We start from the raw sequence: 25,537 nt of genomic DNA on the forward strand, positions 1-25,537 counted from the left end.
TTCTAAACAGACCTCTGTTGCTCTCATAATAGAATAGCTGGTTCCCTCAGTTTCATCTTTGAGTCTCTTCCTCTCAAGTAGATAGAATAGAGAACAAAACTATCACCCAAGCTACAATTTCTAACTGCCAACTGCCTGTAGCATTATTTACAGCTTATCAATTTTAAAATTTCTATTTACTCTTTTATAGTATTTTGAACTGCTTTCAAAACTAACTCTTCAGATATTTTGGATTGTTTCAATGAAAGATAATATAAAAACAAAATAGCGGACCAATATTATACTTCCAAGTATTCTATTTCTCTTAACATAAGACAAAAATACAAATTCTGACGTGTGGGGGGTCACTCACCAGTAGCAAGTGGACTTGTCCCTCAAGTATTTTAGAACTAGAGAAATACTGGCATTTCACTTTCAAATTGTGGACCAAGCTTGCTAACAATGATAGAACTAACAGAAATTTCACAATTATCTGAAATAAGAGCTCTTTCCCTTCTAAACAACCCACATGAAAAAATTATTACTTACTAAGAAATAGGAAGCACGACACACACAAAAAAATGCTGTGTCAGGACTCATTTAAATGACTCTTCTAGAAGCTTCAAAACAACATGGCTAGCCAAAAAGCCTTTGTTTAAAGGCTTAACGATTGTGTTTCAAGAAATGTTTTCTCAGTATAAGAATCAGACTTTGGAGTGGCCTCATACACACACTGGTATTCAAGCACCATCAAGACCCAGGTCCACGTACCTGAAAAGATACCCAAACCACTGCCCTACTCTCTGATTTAAGGCTGTTGATTCCTTAATCTTTCAATTTAAAATCATATCCCAAGAAAATCTAAGGAAGTGGAATAACTTCTAGCTTAGCATTTCTTATTAAATTTTAAAATCTGTATGGAATTTACTTGGCAAAGCCCTTGGGTATTCGTTGATGTCATATTTTGAGAAAGTGTTATACGAACGGTTTCATTTCAATGGCTGGTAGGCCACAAAAAACAAACGAATAAAAATTTCTTCAAAAAAAAAAAACAGAATAGACATTTAATGTTAAGTATGCTGTATATGCTTACGTGAAATCCAAAATAAGATACTGTTGACAAAAAAGCAATGTAAATTTTAAAAATATGATCTAAATTAAGTAATTGAATAAAGCTAAACTCTCTAGTGAACATGGTTGTGCTTTCTGCTGCTGCTGTTTTTTGCTGTTTAGGTTTTAACCAGAATACTGATAATTTAAGAGTTCTCTAAAATGAAGGCAAAGAATTTGACTACATTCTTAAGCTTAAGTCAAAGTATAAAAGGACCGTAGGCTCAACCCAGGAGAAGCGCTGGGTCAGGAATGCAATCTCTATTAATTAGGTATCCCAGCTGGGCAGTGGGTTTGCAGCTGTTAACTTGATCAATGACTTACCTAAATGTCATCTCTACTGATTCGCTTATAAATTACCAGCAAGTGAGACTAATGTACAGGTGCTAATTTATTTAAACTGTTCTCTACAGTTCTACATAGCTTCATAAACTGCATCTGGCACCTAATGTTAGCTGTCAGTTGTACTTAGACATGCCTGTCCTAACGACTCTGTTCATTAGAAGTGAGCACAAATTATGAAATATTGTGAAAAATGATACATCAAATGGAATGGGCACAGCAAATCAATTAGAGAAACTTCATACAGCATATTCACACTTAGGAGAATAAAACATTCTGGTTTCAGAATGAGGTCTATAATACCAATTAAAAAGTAATTGGTAGACTTCAGCAGTGTTATATATCAATTTGCTGGCTTTTTCCCTGAAATTTTATAGTAATGTAGAACTTAACTTTTAATTCCCAAATAGTCATTACTAAATGCAAGTGCAGATCTGTATTCACAGTATGTAATATAAGTGAAATGTCTCCAACTTAAAATTTATAACTTCTACATGCTTAATTCAAAAAGGAAAATGTAAATATCGGTGGCCCTCAACTTTTCTGTGTTTACAGCATGATTCTGAGTAAAATAATTTTTGATGCACATGAAAGATTACGAGATTCAACAACATTAAACAAACTGGCAGTCAACTGTTACTCCATGTCTGCTCTAGTATAGCAATGTGTTCCAAAATCCACAAAGATCCCTAGACCCTGGCTGCACCTCACCTGGCCATCCTTCTACCCTGGGGTCAAGAAGGACAACTGCTCCTGTCCTGCCCATTCTGCACTCATGGACTGAGCTCTTCACAGAGCTAAATGAGTAGCTAAAAGAGAACATCCATACCTGCCAATGACTAATTTCTTTTTAATTATCTATCATACCAATTACAATTTTTCACATAAATATAATAAAAAGATGGAGCATTAACTATAGCTAAGTAATTTTGAAAATATTTCAGCAAACACACAGTACTGTAGCCTTAGTAATAATAAATCTAAATGATGTAACTTTAAGTATAACAGTGACACGCAGAATTATCTTTGTACCAAAATTATATCCGCTATATATATATTTCTCTTTGTTTTACCAATCTACATCTCTACAATTTAGAATGCTTTATTAAATTAAGGAAACACTAGCATATAAGATTAACTCGGTATAATATTCACACACAAATTTGGCGAGGTCAGATTTCTATTCAAACTCACTCCTCTGAAATAAAGTTGTAAACTTAGAAATCAAACAGAAAGGCCAATGAGTAGCTAAAATAGCTGCCACAAATTCATGGAATTTACTTAGGAAGGATGTATTGGTCCCCGGTGAGAGCTAATGGCTCTTAGTTTTAATTCACATGTCTAACAAGTTTAGTTATGCTGAGAGGTTGGCAGGCAGGTGAGAACGGCTAGAGGCAGACACACAGACACAAGACATCCTGACAGGAAAGGAGACGACAAGAATCCGCGACAGAGCACAGCCGGGTCATTTAGTACGGGGCAGATATGCACTCTGAGCCAGTCAGGGTTAACAGCCACACTGGAAAGGAAATTCGGCAGGCACTGCAGAGTTAAATTACAATCACTGTCCTCTACCATAAAAAAGTTAATGAGAGTACCAATTTATTTTAGAAAATATTACCCCAAAACTCAATCTAAGTATGGAAGGAACACATCGTTAGGCTATAGAAAGATCTTGTACGGTCTTGCTATTCTCAACATTAAAAATAACGACAGAACCCACCTCGTAACATTTTCATGAAGATCAAGTGAGGCTTCTTGAAAGCATCTCTCACACACAGAGAGGGTTTCCAGTATGTGGTGGTGGACCTCTTTACAAATAATGACCAAAAATAATTTCCCCTTGCCTGGAAAACTCACTTGGTGAAATATCTAATTTCCTGATTATATTAAATAAAAGAAAAATGATCGTACCTATTTTTAATTTATATATGAAAAGTCAACATTATATGAAAGCATTGTAACTTCTAAATATGTGACAGTAATTGCAATAGGGGCTTAAAATATGTTAAAATTATTTTTCTCTTCAGAAATAACTAAGCATTTTTAACATAAAATGCTAAAATAGATCCATCACTTATACTTTCTCTTTCAGTTTATATATACAGACAAGCTCGTTACAAAACCATTCCAGAAACATAAATAAAAACAGGAATCACAATGGGCATATAATTAAAACGCTCTGGCAACAGTTGGTTGTCACTGTCCACTTTTCCTTTTACATTTACTCAGATGCTAAAGAGAATCTGCTAAAATTAATAAAATGCAAAAAAGTTAATTGATATAAACAGCGAGACTCGGTGAAGCCAATCAATCACTTGCAGCAAAGTCTAGTGCAGCAGAATAGCATCACCAGTGTCAAAGAAAATGGAGAACACTTACTTGCCTACGAGTGTCCAGATTCCAAGCTAGGTGAGACACAGTATCAACCTAACCTTTAAATCAACCATGATAAATCAACACGCTCAACAGTATTTAGGATGATTCTCCCCACATTCAGTCTCAGGTGGCATGGAAGATTTGTGTGACAAAGGCAATTAGAGAAACAGTGAATGATTCCAGTTATGGTAGATTGTATTTATTACTACTGATAGTAATGAAAACAATAACACATTCCACCAATCTCATGCTCCTTGGTTTTATTTTGAGGCAGGCAACCAGGCATTATTTTAGAGATTAGAAAATCAAGTGAAAGAAAGCTATGACTTGCTCAACACTACAAAGCTAGTTAGCGACACAGATGGAATCTTCTACTCCCAGGCACTGCACCTTTCAACACCATCACTTCAACTACAATGAATTTATCAAAAGAAAAAACAAATAGGAAAAAATTTTAATAACAAAGTTCTACAACCTCAGCATTCAATATTCCTCACCAAAAAAATTCAACTTCATTTTAGAAGAGATACATATCCTAAAGGAGCAACTAGATATTTTTTATATTAATTCATTGCTTAGTTGGCTAAACCAATGAGAAATTTTTATTATATTCTATAAGAACAATGATAAAATGACATCAAGTACTTTTACCAAATACAAAGAGGCATACAAATACATACATGTATTTTAAAAGTACAGAATAATTGTCACCACTCACATTTATCTAATGATGTTAAATATCTCTTCTCTGGAGGCCAATTTCATATGTTGAGAACCAGAACTAATACTGTCAAAAATTTGTTTCTACTTGATAAATGATCATGTACTCACTAAGCCATAGGATTCTTTTAGATTTCTCCATGTAACACTAAAAAGGATTCTCTAGCTGGAGTCACCAATGTGTGACAGTCAATACCTTAATGAAAAATCTTCAAGATATTTTAATGTATGAAATGGTTTGTTTTAAATCTTAGATATTTTTGCCTAAATACATTTCTTAAGTGGTTCTGGCCCTTGTTATTTTAGCAACTAGATAAGTAGTATGGAAATAAGCGGTTTCTAAAACATATAAAATAACTAATGGTTTAATCTGAATACAATGGCACTTAATTTACCAAGTATAGTGAACACAGATTTTTAACTAGGTGACTGTATTAAATTATAGGCCATGTCTACTCTATATAAAGTGAGCCTCTGCAAAAATAATTTTAACACCCCAAACTAATATTCTGAGTAAAGAGCCAACCACAAACTTGCCACTACAAACAACATAATTAATTCAAATACGTACAGTGTGAAAATGTTTATCTCCTTAGACAGAATTACAAAACTGCTGAATGATTCTTTCTCTGTTAGCCAAATATACCCGATGTACATCCAAAAAGATAGTTAAAAGCAGCTCAAAACCACTTTAGCGGTAAACTCATCTGGTACTGTAAAATGTTACTCAAGGACACACAGGCCACAAGGAGAAAACAGTGCCATTTTTAAAATCAAACAGTAAAAAACAAAACCAAACAAAACCAAAACCACCTACAAAGACAAACCTGGGCCCAGATGGATTCACCAGTGAACTGAACCAAATATTCATAGAAGAATTAATACCAATTCTTTATAAACTCTTCCAAATATAGAAAAGAATATTTCCCAACTTACTCTATGAGGCCGACATTACTCTGATATCAAAATCAGATAAAGACATTCTAAGAAAAGTACACACTAGAATTAATTAGATGCAAAATTCCTCAACAAAATGCTAGCAAACCAATCTAGAAACATGTAGAAGTACTATATAAGCTGATCAAGTGAAATTTATCTCAGAGGCACAAGGTTGGTTTAACATTCAAAAATTAAATGTGATACACCACACCAATAGAATAAAAAAAAAATACCCACGATCATAAACAAGCAGAGAAGACATCTGACAATATTCAACACCCCTGGATGATAAAATCATCAACTACCACCACCAGAAAAAAGTTCAACTAACTAGGTATGAAAAGGAACTTCATGAATCTGACACAATACACCCACACAAAACTCACGGCCACCATCATCATACTTAATGTCAACCAATGGCTGCTTTCACTTGAGATCAGCACAAATTGAGAATGTCTATTCTAGTTGTGTCAATTCAATACTGTTGGAGGTTTTAGCCAGGAATATCAGGTAAGGAAAAAGAGTGAAAGAAAAGGTATCCAGATGGGAAAGAAAGAAAGAACACAGGACTATTTGTGGGTGACAATATATTTTATGTAGAAATCATAGAAAATCCACTAAAACACTATAGGAATTAATGGGTGAATTCAGCAAGGTTCTAGATTCATGACTGATATACAAAGTATACACAAAAACTATACATACTTTTAATGAAGAATCCAGATTAGAAAATCAATTCTGTTTTACAGTAGCATTTTTAAAAAGAAACTAAAACTTAGGAATGAATTTAACAAAAGAAGTATCAAACTTAAACCATGAAAACCACAAAACATCACTGAGAGAAATTAAAGCTCTAAGTGAAACAGATGAACACCCCATGCTCAGAGATTAGAATTTAGCTTTACGATGGCATCACTCACAAAACTGATCTAGGTATTTACCAGAGTCTCTATTAAAATTCCACCTGGCTCTTTGCAGAAATTGATAAGCCAATCCCAAAACTACATACAGAAATTCAGGAGGCATGGAACAGTCAAATCATCTTGAAAAAAATAAATAACCAAGTAGAAGTATGTATACTTCACAATTTCAAAACTTACTACCAAGTAATAATGACCAAAACAGAGTAGTTTTTGGTCTAAGGATAAACATACAGAGCAACGGGAAAAAACTGTGAGTCCAGAATGAACCTTAACATTTACGGTCAATTGGGTTTTGATAAGGGTGACTGTTACGGGTTTGAACATAAGGTATTCCCTGAAAATTCATACGTGAGAAGATGCAGGAATATTCAGAGGTGAAATGATTAGATTATGAGAGCTGTAACCTAACTAGTGGATTAGCCCATTAATAATTTGAAAGAACTACTGCACTAGGTGGTAACTACAAGTAGGGAGGGTGTGGCTGCAAGAAGTAGGTCACTGGGGACATGCTTTTGGGGTTTATATTTTGTCCCTGGCACCTTGCTGTCTCTCTCTACTTCCTGGCTGCCATAGCTGAGCAGCTTTCCTCCACCACCGCTCTGTGCCAAGCTGTTCTGTATCAACAGGTCCAGAGTCGTGGACTTGGCCAACCATGAACTGAATCTCTGAAACTTTGAGCCCCAAATAAACTTTTCATCCTCTAAGATGTTTTTGTCAGGTATTTTGTTCACAGAAGCAAAAAGGTGACACACAGGGATGAAAGAACTCCATGGGGGAAACAAATGATTCTGGGACAAGTGAAGATCCATATATAAAAAAAATGAAGTTGGACCCCTACCTCACACCATGGACGAAAATTACTTCAAAATGGATCAAAACCTAAATGTAATAACTAAAACTATAAAACTCTTAGAACACAAGGGCAAATCTTCATGACCTTGGATTAGCAACGGTTTTTTAGGTATATACCCAAAAGAACTAAAAACATGCCTGCATAAAAAACTTCATATTCATAGCATGCATGTTCATAGTAACACTATTCATAACAATCAAAAACAGAAACGATCCACACGCCCATCAATTGATGACTAAATTTTTAATAGAAAATTACTCAGTAATAAAAAGTAATAAAAATCGACACAAGTTACAACATGGATGAATCTTGAAAACATGTTTGTGAAAGAAGCCAGTCACAGGAGACCACATATGGCATGATTCTATTTATGTGAAATATCCAGACTAGGCAAATCAATACAGACAGAATGTAGAAAGTATAGTTGCCTACAGCAGGATGGGAAAAAGTGCAGAGCACCAAGGGTAGGAAGTTTCATTTTGGGATAATGAAAATATTCTAAAGTTTGATTATGGCCATGACTGCACAACTCTGTGATTAAACTAAAATCCAGTGAATTGTATACCCTAAATGATATATGAGTTATGTCTTAATCCAGCAGCTACCACCCAAAAAAGTAAATAGCAAAAAAGTTATCTCAGGACATAATACTTAGGGAAGTAGAGATTATATTCCTATCTGGAAAAGAAAACTACAGTATGACAATTTGTGCCAAGATGCTCTTTTATCTATATTTTCAAAGGGGACATGGTAGAAAATGGAGATGAAGAAAATCTTGTTTTTGACCTTTCCTTCAACTCTTGAAAACTAATATTTTTTGAATAATTTTTTTTTCAATTCTCTTGAGTATCATAAATTATTCGAGTAAGAATTATGGATACTTTCAGGTGACCATGATCTATGAAATGAGGCAGAAATGAAGAAAGAACTCTAAAGTATAAATTTTTCAGCTTCTTCATTTTTGCATACTTAAACAAGCCTTTCTGTGCTTTAGATTTCTCTTTAAAAAATGCAGCAAGCAACCATTTTAAATCCACACTACCTAGGATAAAGTTAGTGTTATAAAAATACAGTTTTATTAATATTCCCAAATACTGTCCAGATTGTCTTAAGATTAAAAGAGGACAGCAGCTATAAGGTCCATAACTTCAAATCACCAAAACCTAAAAGGGGAATGGAAAATTTTCAAGTCAAAAAATGTTCACCTGAGACATTAAAAAGATACTTCAGAACCATTTACAAACAGGAAATGTATACTTGAAAAATGGGAATTAAACTAATTCCTTAAAAATGGTAATTATGTCTGTGTACCCTCAATCTGTGGATTCAATAACTACAGACCGAAAATATTTGAAAAAAGAGAAACTGCATCTATACTGAGCATGTACAGACTTTTCTTCTCACTGTTCCCTAAATAATACAGTGTGACAATTATTTACATTTCATTTCTATTGTACTAGGTATTATAAGTAATCTAGAGATGATTTAAAATACACTGGAAAATGTATGCAGGTCATGTGAAAATATTACACCATTTTATATGAGAGTTGATCATCAGACTTTGGTATCTGTGGATATCCTGGAGCCAAGCCCCCAGGATAACAAGGGACAACCATATACAATCATATGTCACATAATAATGTTTCAATCAGTGACGTACCCCACATACCATGATGGTCCCATAAGATTACATTGGCTAGTGACATAGATTCCCTCTTAGTTGAAGTACATTCTATGATGTTCACAAAATTACAAAATCATTTAAGGATGTACTTCTCAGAACACACCCTGGTCATTTAGCAAAGCATTGTTATATTTAAAAAGCATGTAAAAATATTACGTCTATACGAATATGCCATTTTCAGTTAAATACAAAACATCAGGAGATATCATATGTTACTTTTTAAAAATCAGCATAAGCTTAGTGATTAAATTCAAGTTCCTCTGCTAGTTATCTGGAATTTCTAACACAAAAGTATTATTTACTATTATTACTTTTATCAGTAATTCAAGAGCACAAAAGGAACTGAATTCTGACCCTAACTGTCAAATTACTTAGAACATGCTTTCGTTTTAAAAATATTACCATCTATTTTATCATTTTTGTCAGAAAGCAGAACCTAAGACTACTCAACAGGATAAATGTTTTCAAATGGTATATAAGCATCCACAGAGGTCCTCCAACGTTGAGTCAAGAAAAGTATCCGTACCTGGTTAAAATCTAAAACTCACCATACTTTGTGATGCTTCAAATACAAAGTGGCATCTCTCTTTGAAATCATGGTTCCAATTTGCAATGTATAGTGACATTTTTCCTTATTCTGACAGTTTGATTAAAATTTACACAGAGCTAAGGGGCTCATGCTGAAGAAAAGTGCTGTAAATGTCTAAAAACTCTACAGCAATTATTTTTCCAACAGAGTTAACTGTACTTACGTCAATATCCTCTTGGGTAAAAGTTTCTGGATCTTCTCCCATCATGTTGGCCAAGTGTCTCTTTCCTATGTTGAACTCTTCAATCTGCTTTTTAATAAAATCCTCTGTGTATGTTTCACATCTTGAGGCTGGAACATTTTTCTTTGTTGTTACAACTGTGGTGTGCATTAACCTTAATATCTAAAAGAAAATGTAAATGGAAAGAAAATATTTTTAAATTAAACTGATCCAACAGGCCAGCATCTCTAAATAAAAGAGGATATCTGAACAGTTGTTTTTTTTTTTTTTATTATCATACTCAGTTGGCAAGGAGTCCAGAAACAAAGTAAAAGGGTCTTTGAGAAAGCTGTTAAGATGGCTGGGAATACAGCCTGGAATACAGTGCTAGAGCTTGCCATACATGCAGGAGGCCCCAGGTTCAATCCCCAACACCACAAAGCACGTAAACAAGAAAGGTGTTAAAAACTGATCCTGCTCAAAAACTTGCCTGTGAAGCAGATTAAACTACTAGCATTTCAGCACATTAAAAATATCTGAGTGGTATGTTACACATCCTTACTTACCATAAACATTCATATTTGGTACTGACTGGTCAATATCAGTGATACCTGGCACACGTGAAAAAGAGCAAAATGCTATTCCCTTAAAAAAACAAATGCATATGCTGCCAATAACTAGCAAGCTGAAGACATAGGAGGAAGTGGGCATGAACTTGGGAACAGTAGCCCTGGACTGGGTAATCACCTCGTCTGAAGGTAAAAGTACAGCGTATCTTTAAATAACTAAAAATAATAGGTTGGGCTTAGCTTGAGACTTTACTCCAGGGTCCCTGCATTAAACTTATAAAATGAAAAGGCTCCTTCACTAAACACTAAAAAGATTTCTTCTTCCAAATTTGGTCCAACATGCTAACTGTAGAAACAAAAGCTTTCACATCTTTTTTAAAACATCAGTAATTATATCATACTTGTTGCTGTTGGTCCTTTTGTGCTTGGAACTAGGAATTTCCTTCCAAAGCACTAACATTTTATCTTCGATAAATACACTAAAAAAACTGAAAATGTTTTCAAATGACTTTCAGCTGCATTCAGATGTTGGCTATAACTAGAACAGATCATTAAGACTTTCCTTAAGATCTTATTCTTTATCCCTGCCCCAACAACTCTAAAACTGCTAAAGCAATATTCAAAACTTTATAACTGCAATCATAGTAATCCACTCACTTCCCTTTTCATAAATAAAAATTCTCATACCTCCATCCTTCCCATACCTTTCCCCTTCCCCTGAGAAACCTAAATTCAAATGACTCTATAGTAATGACACTAGAGTTACAACAGGAAATATCAGAAAAAAAAATATAGGAAAAACATTACGACACCCAATTAATGGTAAAATTATATTTTAAGCTTCAAAAGTAAATGAAAAGGAGATCTTCCTATTCTTTAATGGGTAAGAAAGGGAGATTTCAAATTCCATGAAACTTTATTTTTTCTTTGGAGAGCACAGAGGAAATTCTCCCTTTTAAATATGTAATGAATCAAGTATTACATTTTTTACAGAGCTATGTAAAGATACAGTGTTATTATCAATGAATAAAAACAAGACCACAACTTGCTTGTGTATATGGTGGATCCTCTGACCCACCGCTTTACTTTCCTTGATCCTAGCAGTTGAAAGACAATACAGTACAATAAGATATTTTGAGACCACATTGCTACTACCTTTATTATAGTACATTGTTATAACTGTTCTATTTTATCATTTATTATTGCTAATTGCTTACTGATTAAACTTTCTTTCAGGTATATATGTTACAGGAAAAACAATACTGAGTTCATACTATGTGTGGTTTCATGAATCCACTGGGGTCTGCAGTGCATCCCCTGTGGATACGGGGGGCTACTACAGTTTCCCTACTCTTACGAACAGGACCTGTTTTTACACCTTTGATCGCCACAGCCACCAACTCCCCCCTCTAGGAGTTTTATCATCTCATGTTTTACGGGTGTACAGTGGTTTTCTGGTTGGTTTGTTTTTGTTTTGATTCCATGTCTTCCGTGAGCAAGAGAATGCTGCTTCTTATATTCAAAGTGAAGAGAAAATGCTTTGTGGACCCAAGAATCTGTCAAAGCTATAAACTGGGGCCAAAAAATAGTAGTTGTACACTAGAGGTAATTCTCCCAAATGTTCCATTGACAAACTACAATTATGCTGCCAGATTTATAAATGATATGACAAAATGTTTTTGCCCAAGGCTAAAACAATCCACTCATAAAACAAGTGAACCCACAACTCAAACAAATTCCTGAAGACATTGTTTTAGGTTACTACCACACTTCCCAGCAATCGCCACCCACAGATCTCAGGAGAAATGAGCCTTCCAGAGAACACGGCTCTGTCACTGAAGTAAAGAATTGTAGAACAGCAAGATCAGGGAGGAAAGTGATGAGCTCAACTATGGGAATGTTGTTTGAGATATTTGATGGACATCCCAAGGGGCAGATGGCTCCGAGGGCATGCGCATGGGAGAGATCTGAGGTACGGGGACAGGTGTGTTAAAATCCAAATGAGACATGAGGCAAACACCTTTAGCGTCAGGAAGATGGCAGGCATTGGTATTAGAATGAGAATGGTTTCTTGTATTACATAAACAAAATTATTTACACATGAGGGAGAGGAATCAGAAAAGTAAAGTTACTTGTCTTACGTGGCCACTATTTTCTTTGAGAAGTAGATGAGATGGTCTACTAAGAGCAAAGAGTGATAGGTTTAATGGACTGAATATTCCATATTTGAAGAGCAAGGACACAGTGGTTTCAGATGTAGGAAGAAACAGGAATCTACAACCACACAGTACCTGTAACATGTTGTCAGTTATCTTTTCCTTTCCTGTAAATTTTCTCTGCATATTTCAGCACATTCAATACACTATTTAGTTCAGAGAGTTACATCTTAGGGCAGATTTTACCTCTCAGCATAACAAAGTTTTCCACTTCATGAAATTATTTTTACCTTGAATTACATTCTGTTGGATCTTAATATTGCAACCCTTTACATGTCCTGAGATATCATTGCCCATGCTTTTCATTTAAATTTTAGGTCATTTTAGGTTTTGTTTGATACAATCTGAATTTTTAATAGATGCAAATATCCCATTTATTTGGGTTTAGCTGTTCTGTCATCTTATTTTACCTTTATATTTTTCATACTTTTTTCCTATTTTCTTTCTTTTACCATATGGAAGGATCTGGGTTTGCCTTTTGTTTTTAATCTATCCTTCGATCTAGCAATTTGAATAGGATACAGCCTGCTCTGTTTTACTAGTGTGTCTCTAAGTAAAATGTCTAAAAGTACTTTTCCTATCAACTTTGGAAAAACAATACCACTGGATTCTCACCAAATTATTCTGCTTCCGTGGCAATCATCCATTCTCGTGTTTTCCATTTACAGCAGCTTCTCTTACTCTCATTTCTTGTCCCGTTTCTGCACTTGGGCTAATTGAACTCTTATTCCTCTTTCTGCGATGTCAATCTTGCTTACAGCAGTCATTGTGAACTTCTGTTTTTTGTATCACTGTCTATCTTCAAAATTCAAGTCTCAGGATTTTCTTTTAATCATATCTCCTTGGCTTTTCCCTTCTTAAAACCTTTCAATGGCATCTTTCACAGTGAGCAGAGTTGTGGTAAAACACAGTTGTTAGAGGTTATATTCCAAGACTCTCCAGTACAAGCCTGAGATCATGGGTAGTACAGAAGAACCCTACACAGACTTTATTTCCTGTATTTACATACTTTTGATAAAGGTTAATTTATAAATTGGACACAGTAAGAGATTATAACAACTAATAATAAAATAGAATAATTATAAAACCATATACTGTATAAAAGTTAAGTGAACATGGTCTCTCTCTTGAGAGAGTTAAGAAAAATATTTGGACTACAGTTGAACATGGACAAATGAAACTAGAAAAAAGCAAAATCATGGATGGAGGGTGGGGACTACTATAAATTCTTCTATTTTATTAAATAAATATCTATTTGTATTTTCTTTGTCTTTTGCTTCTAACAGTTCTCTTCTTTGGTTCCTATAATATTTTAGCATCTTCTCAAGCAACACAGATGATCACTGACTTGAAGATTTGTTTCTTCACTGGATTTAAAATTTTACATTTACCTATGTTCTCTGGAGCAACACTAAATGGTAGCTTTTCTACTTTTAATATAAATGAGGTGTAAACATATTCATAAGGATTTTTATCATTCATTTAGAAAGGGCTTTAAAAATAACGCTAACCTACTAGTATAGTAGGTTTATTAAATTTATTAAATTTACAAAGTTATCACAGCATTAATACCAGGCTACTGAGTATATTTGTTAAATGTTCTGGATTATTTCAGCAAGGAAGTCATACAAAAATATTTACATTTAAAGGAGTTCATTATTCATGGGTATAATCCATTAAATAAGAAGACAGAGAGTGTGAAAAAACAAGATCTTCAGCCAAAAACACTAAGAATTCCTGGAGAGAATTTGCTTTGCAACTGTTAAGAACAATCCCAACAAAATTTTCTAGATTTCATTTCCAACTAAAAAGCTATGGCAAGAGAATATTCATCAGACTTTTTGTTTGTGAAATAGTACAGATATGACCTGACAGATTTGTTTCTTTTTAAAGATAATCAGTGGGTCAGACAACTATAATTTCATTAAAGCAGGCTGCCAAAGATCTTGACAGCAGTGATGTCCCAAATTTGGCCAGATGCCAGTTTAACACTACTTTAATGGTATTACAGCAGTATTAAGGAGTTTCCTTTTGGTTTAATTGGATAAATGGAACAAAGAAGAATGTGCTACTAATGTGAATTGAAAGGCAAAAAACAACAACAAACTTTGAAGAAATTTTAAAAAGGTAAAGCTTGAAGTCAGATAAGGGAAAATGTGAATAAAAACACTCTAAGGTCTCCAAAGAGTGTTATAGGAACTTCTGAATAGGGTTTTACTTGTATAAATTAGGTATAAATTAGGTCACTGGATGAAAACAAATGAAACAGACTTTGGTTTACCTAAGTTAAAGGGACATTTCTTAGAAGGCTATTAGGAACCCACAGAACAATACTTGAAAGCAGGCAGGGTCTATGGAATCTCTAGCAGTCAAAAAGCAGGAATTCCAACCATCTACCACAGGTTCTATTTAGTAGAATGTGGCTATAAGATCAAATGAGAGTCAAACAATCTTGTTTCTATGCCCGAGATCTCAAGGGAGGGAGTATCTAATGTGACTCTTCTGCATTAGATGCCCCATATTGTAGTTCTGCTGGACTATGTTCAATGCAAAAGAACTAATTCCTCCGAAGAAAACCGAGGTGCTATTTAAAGGGGAAATGGAAGCTAGATTAAACAAACTAGGAAATCTACTGCATTGCTGAAAAAAAAATTCACCGTTTATATTCATTTGCAAAAAATTGTAAATTAAGAGACTTAACATACTTACCAATTAAATAAAATGTATGGACTCTGAATCATGATTAAAACAATCCAACTATAAAAGGTTATTATTGGGACAATCAGGGAAATTTGAACATGGAATGGATAAGAGATGACATTAAGAAATTACTGCTCGGTCTGTTAGGATATGGTAGTGGTATGAAAGTTATGAGTTTAAAAATCTTTATCTGTTGAATATTCAAGTATAAGTAAATAACACAATGTTTGACATTTACATTAAATGCCTCCAGGAGGTAGGGTTGGGGGAAGATGCAGAGAGAGATGAAATAAGACTGGGAAAACCTTGATAATTGTCAAAGCCTACAGGGGCTCATTATATTTTTGTATATGCTTGAAATGTTTCATAATAAAATTGTTTAAAAAAAAAAAACTATATTATAAGTTCACTAAACAAATTTGAGCATCTACCATAGGCCAGGCTCTGTGCTACATTTGAAGAGAAATAATTGCAGGGCAGAACTGAGTGACACTAGGATGGGAATATTGCCATAAGATAAGGAAGCATAATAAAGATAAGGCATAATAAACATGTCTTAACCCTACTTGGCAAAGAAGAATTACGTAGCAGGTATTCACATATATACACATATACACACATATGCCCAAACATAAGAACTATTCACATTTATTTGTCTTTTGAGAAAGGGTCTCATTACGTTGCCCAGGCTGGCCTTCAACTCCTGGGTTCAAGTGACCCACCTCAGCTCCTCAAGTGCTGGACTACAGGTTCGCTAGTGCACCCAGGCCAGGTGTTTAAGAAATAATGAACATGTATGAGCTACCTGTAGACACTGTGCTAGGAATCACAGTGGGGATACAGGACTATGATACTTTTCTTCTTAAAAGGTTTACCAGGTGACTTCAGGGAAAAGCTGCAAATACATGAGACATTGAGACATCAACAAAAGAACTATATGTGGGTCTTCTGCTGTCAGGAGCAGCTTTCAATATGGTTCTCCATGATTCCGCTGAAGCTGATGTCTTGTGTAATCCTCTTCTTCCTCAAGTGCAGGCTGGACCTACTACTTGATTCAGATGAGTGGAAAAAATTAAAAACATGGATGTCACTTCTGCATTTAGGTTACAAAAAGACAGTTTTCCCCTTGGTCACCCTCTCTTGACCAACCTGATGCAGACAAATGTGGCAAGCTGCCCTACAGAGAAGTCCATGTGGCAAGAACTGAGGTAGGACTCTAGCCAAGAGCCAGCAAAGAACTAGGGCCAAAACTCTGCAGGAATTCAATCCTGATATTGACTAGTGAGAACCTGAAAGCAGAGTCTCCCCCGGGGCAGACTTGAGATGACTGTAGCTACAGCAAACAGCTGACTGCAGTCTGATGAGTGACCCTGGGCACAAAGACTGAGAAGATAGACCTGGAGCCCTGCACCCCAGAAACTGTGGGATGACAAACGTCTGATGTTTTAAGCTATTATGTTTTCAGGTAGTTTATTATAGAGTGATAAATAATTACTTCATCATCTTAATTGTAAAAATAAAGCACAATACAAGAAAGTTTACTTATCTTGTTTTATAAAGAAAAGAGAAATGGAGGTGATACTAGCATATGTTTTCAAGTTTTATTCAAATAAAAAATTCATAAATTGCTACCTAAGGGAAACACAAATTTTAGTGTAGAGGTATTTTTATAATTAAAGCAATGAGGACCACATTAAATTCTATCGTCATAAGGACAAGATGGGATCTCAAAAAGAACAACTTATCTCACAAAAGGGGTTTTCATTTCCACTGCTAATAAACTAGGATCAACTACATGGAGTTTTTTCCAACAATTATCAGGGGGATCATAAGTAATTTATAGAGTCGGATAAAGCAACTGATAATAATGAAAGTCAATTTTAAAATTTGTTTTTCAAAACATTTTTTAGCCATTTATCAAAAAAAAAAAAAAACACATTACTAAGCCTTTTCTGTAGATCAATGGGCTTCTGCAATAATTATAGGATGTAATAACCTCCAGAATCTATCAGAGATTAAAACAAAAAAGAACAGATACTTCAGACAAGAGACAGGAATGTGTTTATAGTGAAATCCAAATATCCAAATCTAAGTCATCAAATGTTACTGATGATTCTTCTCTGGCAGACAGTTTAAATCGACAGGGGCGCATTGGCTTGGTAGAAACTGAAAGCAATAAGAAAGTGCGTAGAAAATAAAAGTTAAGAGAAAAATCCTACTAATATCCTAGCAATAATTTCAAAACAGCAATTGGTTACTGTTTTGCCTTGTTTACAAAATCATAAATATATGAAAAGCTGAATTGGTACTACTATATTACAGCCCTAGAGGATTTAAAAATTCATGGGTAATCTTTGTAGAACACCATGAAACAGAACCGTCCACTGCTCATAATAATGCCAGCCTATTTTTACTTGTCATAGTAAAGAAAAAAAAAAAATCAAGTACTTTAGCATAGTAAAGCAGATCACACTCTGACCCCTGCCCAACTTTTCAATCCTTTTGTCACCACTGAACCAAAGGAAAATCTGCATAAACATTCCACCTTCACTTCTTTTAGTTACTTGCTTTTATCACCAATTTAGAGATCACACTGCTAAGATACATATTCCCATTAGCTCTCTATAGATAACTGATCAGGTTCACAATGGTAACAGTTGTCTAAGTTGGTTTTCAGTACTTGGAGGCAGCTCCAATGAGCTGAAACCACTCATCCTTCCCTTGGACCCACACAAGTATCTAACAGGTGAACTTCCAACATCAGAGGGCCAGAACTCTACCTTCAGAGCGTGCCAACTTGGCCACTTTGTGAACGTGCCTCCTATGAAGAGACATGAACTTGATTAAGCATACACAGACCACTGATTATTTCATTATACCCTACCTCCAACAAGCTTTCCCCACGACCACCCTGCTTCTTTAGCTCCCTATCCTTGGGAGATGCTCTACTGTCTTCATTTCCTTGGCTGCCCTGTGTTTAAACTCTTTCTCTTTTGCAAAACTCTTCTTTCAATCATTAGGCATACTGCACGGCCTGATTCAGTAACACAATTCTCTTACCAAAACTATGCTATAACCAATTATTAGTTATTGCCAGAATCCACTATTATTCTACACATCTCTATACTTTTTTGCGTCTATTTACATTTTTCTAGAGCAGAATACCTCCCTTTTTTCATTCCTAATAACTGCAAATGGCTCCACTTTGCTACCACCACTTGCTCTGGGATGCTGCTCATATACACTCTCTATCCTTTTACAGCTCTTATCTGAATTAGGCACTTCAATTCTGTGTTCTTCTGTATTGATCTCTCTAAATCTCACAGTATATTCATGGATATATAATCTGAAAAGTCTGGCCATTTACAAGATTAACCTTCTTCACCCAAATTTGGGACACTCAGATTATTTGCCATTGTACTAAGGTATTAGTATGAAACACATTTTACAAGATTGGTGAGCAAGATGAAGTTTGCTCTTTAGGGTCACAACTAAGAACCAGGAGTTGCAGTTTAACAAAACTTTTCTTTCTTTTTAATTTTTTTTCCTGTATGTTTCTCAAACTTCTTGTCTGTGACCTAGTTACATCTACTGTTTATATTATCACCTAATACACACATATACAAAATGCAAAAATACTTAACCTGTATAAGCACTTTAATTATAAGTTATTCTATTTTCTCTACTCCTTTTAAGTTGTCTATGACCTCTGAGATTTCATAATTAATGGGTTATGACCCAAATTTAGTGGAAAAAAAAAAAGTAGGGGAGCATTAGGTATTCTAGTCACTCATGAAGTAAGTAAAAATTAAAACTTTTATTAACATAGCTATAAATATTTAACACGGCAGAAGGTGTTTCTTAATATATTAAAAAATATTAATATTTAAGATAGACAAACTCTGTACCAGAAAGGAAAAAAAAAATAGCTTTAAAAATGTCTTTCACTACCAATGTGGAATCACTGAGGATCTAAAAGGGTTAGTTAAGTTTTCCAGTTATATCTGAACTGTACCCATGTGGTAAAACATATGCTGTGGTAGTATTCAGGAATTTTGAGATTCAGCCTTCTCAGGACTCACCTTGAAAGTGCTAAGATTGATACTGTCAGGTAATTACTGGATTATATATTGTTTACCTCAAGTGAAGTGACCAGTAAACACCTGCCATGGAGGTAGGGGGAATTTTATTTCAAGAGTGGTCAGAGTGACCAAATCTAAGAGAACTCAGTCTTCATTCATCTTATTCCAATTGATCAATCAATCTTGATGTAGGTAGAAAAGAGATTTTCTCATAATGATAAAATGTGAACTGCTATAGCCTTTCAGTACATCTATATGGAAAAATCTATTAGAATTTAAGATGTATGCATCCTTTGTAGCATAACCTCACAAGTGGAACTCTCTACAACAGAAATAAAAGTATTGGAACCTAAGGACCAGACCAGGATATTTACTGCAAACCTGTTAATGGGAAGAAAGTGAAAATACAGCCATCCATTAACTTTGATACACACATAGCAGAATATTATTCAGCAATTTAAAAACTGCTTTACAGATGTAAGTGACCTGAAGCAATTTCTACAACGTATGATAGGAAAGCAAAGAGTAAATGTGATCTGATATACTTATTAATATAGGATTTTAAGAACATAGGGAAATACATAGGAGAGATGCAAGGTTCACAGTTGTGGAGGAGGGGAGGAAGTTAGTGACCCACTCCCACATATACACTGTCAAAAACAGCAATATCCTGTATGCTAGGGTCCCTTTCATAAACATTTTCGCACAAACAAGAAAGGTAGACTCAAAGGCATGCATGAAAAATTTGAAAGTTCTAGCATATTTTCCAATAAAAAAATTTTTAAAAGTTTGATGGATAATGAGTGGATTGATTTATTTAGGCTAAAATACAAATAATATACAAAAAAGATGGTATTCTTTTCTTCAGAATAGATTCTGGGGCAAAGTATTTGACTTTTCTGTAATATTTGGTACTGGTACTTCTCTACCAATATTCAGTACTTTCCCTCCTTGAAACAATCTCCTGTTTTCCATGACACCATACTGATTTTCCCCTACTTCTTTGAAAGTTCATTCTCAAACTCCTGGGGTCACTTCCTGTCTTGTTTGTCCTTTAGGCTATTCTATTGTCTGTCCCTCCGCCTATTCTTCATGCAGTATGCCAAATCCAAGGTAACAGGGGACTTCTAAGTCAGCTCTCCTGGGCTACAGTCATACATAACTACAGGCCGTGTGGAAATCTCCAGTTGGAAATGCCACGAATACCTAAAACACAATTACACCCCAAAATAAATTGGTTTTCTTCCCTTTTAAATCTGGTTCCGCCTCCTGGGACCCTATTGCAGTTAACTGGCATAATCAGCGAAACAGCTATGAAGCTAGCTAGCATGACAGTTTCCCACCGCTCTCAGGATTAAAGTGAAGTGTACAAATTCTGGCCTGTATCTCTACAGAGATAAGGTGTGGGGAAATTTAAGAAATTAAACGGTACAGATGCAAGACACTCTTAAAAAGCTGCTGTTCTCTCCACGGTGTGACTTCCTTCATTCAGTCTTTCAGGCCACTGCACGAGTCCAGTGTCCATTCCCCTCTTCTGACGGGGTCCCCTCCACTCTGACCCAACTGCACACCAAAGCACAGAACACCGAACCTGGCCAGAGCAAGTCAAGGGAGGGGTCGCTCCTGCTCCGTCTGAAGGCACTCCAAAATGCCAGAAACGACCTCCGGAGGGACGGCTGCAAGACAATACCCAACTCCCCAGTCCTAAACTCAGAACTCTACTCAATATCTCAGATCCCAGAGTCCCCACCTGGGGACACGCGGGACGCCGGGGGTGGAGGCGGCGGCTCCACCTCCTCACACTACATGCACCACCTTCTCCAGTTCTCCGAGGCCTTACCTGGGATCCGATAGCTGTCTGCAAACTGGCCGCCGCGGTTTGCCAAAGTCCTTGCCTCCGGGCGAGGCTAACCCTACCCAGGAGAAAGAGCCGGTAGGAAAGCGCTCCAGCGCAGGACACACAGGGAGCTGCCATCTTGGCTGTCGGAGAACCCGGAGGGAGGGGCGAAGGGGCGGGGCCTGGCGATTGCGCAGGCGCAGTCGGGCTCCGAACGCCCCGGGCGCTCGCGAGGAGGAGCTATACCGGCGTTTGCCACGGGGGCGTGTCCTGCGGTCCGCGGTTGATTGGATGAATGAGCCCGAGGGGCGTGTCAGACTCCACCCCCTGGGCGGGGTCGACCCCTTCGTGGGCGTGGTTAGTAGGTGTTTTAGTTGGGGCTCCTTCAGGTGGCTCTCCAGTCTAGCAGTGGCTCTCCAGTTTTTTTTTTTTTTGGCACTGACTTATGCGTGGCTATTTAATCAGTCTTCCTTCCCAGGCCCAGTGCTGCACCGCGAGCTGGCTCTCCCTGCACCTCGTGTTCAGGCACCCTGCGTAGCCGCCGAACCTGTCTTTCTTCGGTGGGAGTTCGTTCCCCAGCACCGTTGGGCCCACCGCCTCCCTCGCTCACACCAAGGCGTGGTTCCTGCCTGCCTTCCTAAAATGAACTTGCCGCTCCTAACTTTAAGCATTTTTCAGAATCTAGGTGAAGACCCTTCTCCAGCAACTGCCAAACCAGTCTAGGTTCCCTGGCATTCGCTCCCACACTGTTATAACAGACTGAGGACGAACACTACCTGTCTTCGCAGGGGATTCCCTATGGCATTAGTACTGAGCCTCATTGAAGCCACTCAGAACTGAACAGTGGTTGAATACAGATGAGTGTGCCTTGGTTTTTGAAACTTGTGTGCTTCTGACAGTAACTCCCAGGGTACTTTCTATCAAATACAAATTAGGCGATTTAGTAAACTAAAGGGCTTCCAAACATCTAGATTTGAAGGATCATACACATCCACAGAAAATCTGAAATCATACGAAGTGGTCCAGCGAATACTTGCCATCTATTTATAAACCTCATTTCCCAAAGCACAGAAATTTTAACATTCAAAAAAGTGGAAAAGGAATAATTTCAGGATAAAGGGCAATTCTTTAAATGCAATACATTTAGTTGTATGAAAAACTTATCCTGGTGTTCTTTTTGTTATCACTTTTTAATGAAAATTTCGTCAGAAATTGGCAGAGGTCCATGAACTAACATTTTGAAACCAAGACTTTATAGTTCACTAAAATAGTACAGCCAAGTAGCAGTTCCTACATATTGCAACATTTTTTTTTAAAGAATGAAATGTTAATGGTGGAAATTAAACCAAAACAATAAGGAAATATACAAAAGCAGAATTTTACCTTTAGAAAATTGATGTTGGAGCATATAAGAATGTAGTACTGACTGACATTGGGGTGAAGAGTTGTTTTTTCCTCTTATTTTTCTTAAATTTATGTTAGTCTTTTACTATAATCAGTATAGTAAATATAGTACGTTGTCCACCTCTAGAAGCAACTCTTACACTGCTGCCTTGAATTTCCTGTGTAGTCTTCAAGTTTTTGAATAAATATATTGCTATGTTTACATAATTTGGCAAATAGAAGGAAAAATCAATGTGTTGATGAACACTTAAAATACAAAAAAAAAAATCTGTTTTACCAAATGTCTAAGGCTTAGATTCATTTTTCTCTCGTTGATTGAGCAATATTTATTATGTCATAGGCATGGGTCATCCTAGGTACCAAAAGTCCAATACAATAGGGTCATGTACAATGTGAAATTTGGTTCTAAAGTAATCTCCTAAACTTCACGGAAGAAAAAATGTTGGGTAAACATCAAGTGTTTTCGAGACGTGCAGGAGGAGGCACTGTTAGATGTCGCTGGTATATAAGTGGATACAATTTTCATGAAGTGATCCAACTAACCAGTGACCTACTAAAGTTAAGATGAGCACACCCAACAATCCATCAAGTGCATGCCTAGATATATACCCTACAGATAGTCTTATGCACGGCATCAGGAGGCATGAATAAGAATGTTCATAGCAACAGTTTTGTCATAACAAAAACAATCTGTCGTGTTGCTAGGAGGATGAATAAGAGAGCACCATAAAGCAATGACAACAGACGGACTGTAACTACACACATGACTAAGGATGAATTTCACCAGGTGGTGCAAAAACATGGGAATCACTTATGCATATACAAAATATGACCCCTTTCACATAAAGTTCAAGAACAGGCAAAACGGAGCAAGATAATACATAAGGGTTTAATCACTAGGTAATAAAGCCATTAAAAAAAAAACACACACAAGAGAATGATAAACAAAAGTTCAGGATAGTAAAAATCCCTGAGAGTAGGGGAAGGGATGACACGAACAGAATAGAGGACTGCAGCGTTCCTGTAAATGATCTCTCTGTGGATGATCTCTGGATTCATTGATGTTTGTGTTATTACTGTTCTGAAGCTCTGCAGATGCATTGTGTCTGCAGTTGGACTTACACACACACACACACACACACACACACACCCCTTTTACATGTTACCAGAAGATAGAACATATAAAACAGAGCTGTCTGTTGAAGCAAATGCTCTGGGCCTGAACCCCCATCCTCTCAACTCCCAGGCCTCTGATGTACCTTTTAGACTCCCTGTGGCTTTCACTGTCACTTCAAGCCTGCCCAGGGTTCCCTCTCAAACAACATGTAGCCTTTCTCCTCTGTCCTATAGCTACAGATATTTTTTTCTTCCAGCAAGCCAAATGCTGACTCTAAGGTTCCGGACTTCAGTTCTCCCTAGCCAAAGTGTAGTAATTTGATTCATTGTTAAGTTTGACACCATCTCTTTAATGGTATTGTGGGGCTCAGAATTGGCGGAGAAAATACACAGGTAGAATAGTATATTTATTTTTTACAAAATCTTCACTGCTTTAAAAGAGGTTAAGAAACCACCTTTTAAAGAAAAGGAAAACTATTCATTTGGTGGTGAGATAACACTGATACAGAACTTGCTCTGGCTCTCACTTACAAAAGAATATTCCACTGATGCCCCAATATAAGCATCTTAAAAACCCACCTTCCCAAGGCATCCTCTTCTCCTGCCCTCACCCAAATAGTGGAAGAATGGAGAAAGGCCCCAAAGTAAATAAGCCCAAAGAAAATGGAATGGGATAAGTCCCATACCAAGCACAAATATTTCTGACCGTTTATGTTATTAGTCATGGAAGGCAGTTGTTGTGCCTGAGAAGGATACCCTTGGCTTCTGTATCTGTGCATTTCACATCCATAGATTCAACCAACTATAGATCAGAAATATCTTTTTTATTGCATCTGTATGGAACATGAACATATTTTTTCCCTGTTATTATTCCTTAATGCAGTGTAACAATTATTTACATAGCATTTACATTGGATTAGATGTTATAAGTAATCTGGAGTTGACTTATAGGATATGGGAGGATGTATCCAGGCTGTGTGCAAATACTACATTATTTTATATAAGGGATTTGAACATCCATGTGTTTTGGTATCCAAAGGAGAGTCCTAGAGGTAATGAAGGATGATTTTACATCTAACAGGAAGAATTTTTTTCATCTTCCATCTCACCCTGACTCACACTGAAAGGTGCGGCAGGCTTGGCTGGCTTGTAAATTGCCATGATTGTTATTTTTTTCCCCTAAAATCCTTTCACCTCATTTTCTTATTCCTCTCTCTGCTTTCTTGCTACCTCTCATTCCTACTCTCTTCTCCTCCTACCCAGTGTGTATAACTTAAATACTACACGTAGTCCCAAGAAAATTGGTGCCCTCCATCTTCAGTGGATTCCTAGGAAGTGTCCCTGGAACTGAGAGCTTTGTGGATCAATATAAAAGTCATTAGCCCAGGAAAAAAAAAAAAATTGTAAAGGTCTACTGGGTTCCACAGATAACTGGGATCGTCTGAGAGCACAGGATCAAAGATGAGCAAACAGGGTGGTTTGTTCTCAACCAAGCCCTGCCACTACCTTGCTCTCTGATATTTAGCGGTTCCTTAGCTGACAAGCACCCGACATTTCTCATTAGTGTAATCTGCGGGTTCTCGAAGACCTGGACCCTTCCCTGGTTGCATCGAGTGGAATCCCAGCCTTCAAAAAGTGATTCATCTCCTGTTGCCATGTGCCTGCTAATGTGACCTTACTTGGAAATAAGGTTTTTAGAGAAGCAATCATGTTAAACTGAGGTTATTAGGATGTGTGTCTTAATTCAATATGATGCTAGTCCTTATTTAAAAAATGAAATTTGGAACAGAGTCAGGCCCATAGAGAAAACACTATGAAGACAAAGGAGAAGACAGCCACCTGCCAGCTAAGAAATGCCTACAGCTACCAGAAGCTAGGAGAGAGGCCTGGGACAGTCTTTCTCACAGTCCTCAGAAGAAACCAACCTTGCTGACC

General features: G+C 36.5%; 1 protein-coding gene across 1 annotated transcript in view; it reads right to left on the minus strand.

The window, feature by feature from the left end:
• Positions 1-21,251, minus strand: part of MRPS9 (mitochondrial ribosomal protein S9) — an 86,796-nt gene extending 65,545 nt beyond the window's left edge. The window contains exons 1-2 of the mRNA XM_079110712.1: positions 21,086-21,251; positions 9,682-9,861 (exon numbers count right to left, since the gene is read on the minus strand). Of these exons, the coding sequence (XP_078966838.1) occupies positions 9,682-9,861; positions 21,086-21,220 (315 nt within the window). The 5' untranslated portion in view covers positions 21,221-21,251. The remainder of the gene's footprint in view (positions 1-9,681; positions 9,862-21,085) is intronic.
• Between the last annotated feature and the right edge of the window lie 4,286 nt (positions 21,252-25,537).

Source organism: Sciurus vulgaris, assembly GCF_902686455.1.
Source record: "Sciurus vulgaris genome assembly, chromosome: 14".
In the NCBI taxonomy this organism is placed as follows: domain Eukaryota; kingdom Metazoa; phylum Chordata; class Mammalia; order Rodentia; family Sciuridae; genus Sciurus; species Sciurus vulgaris.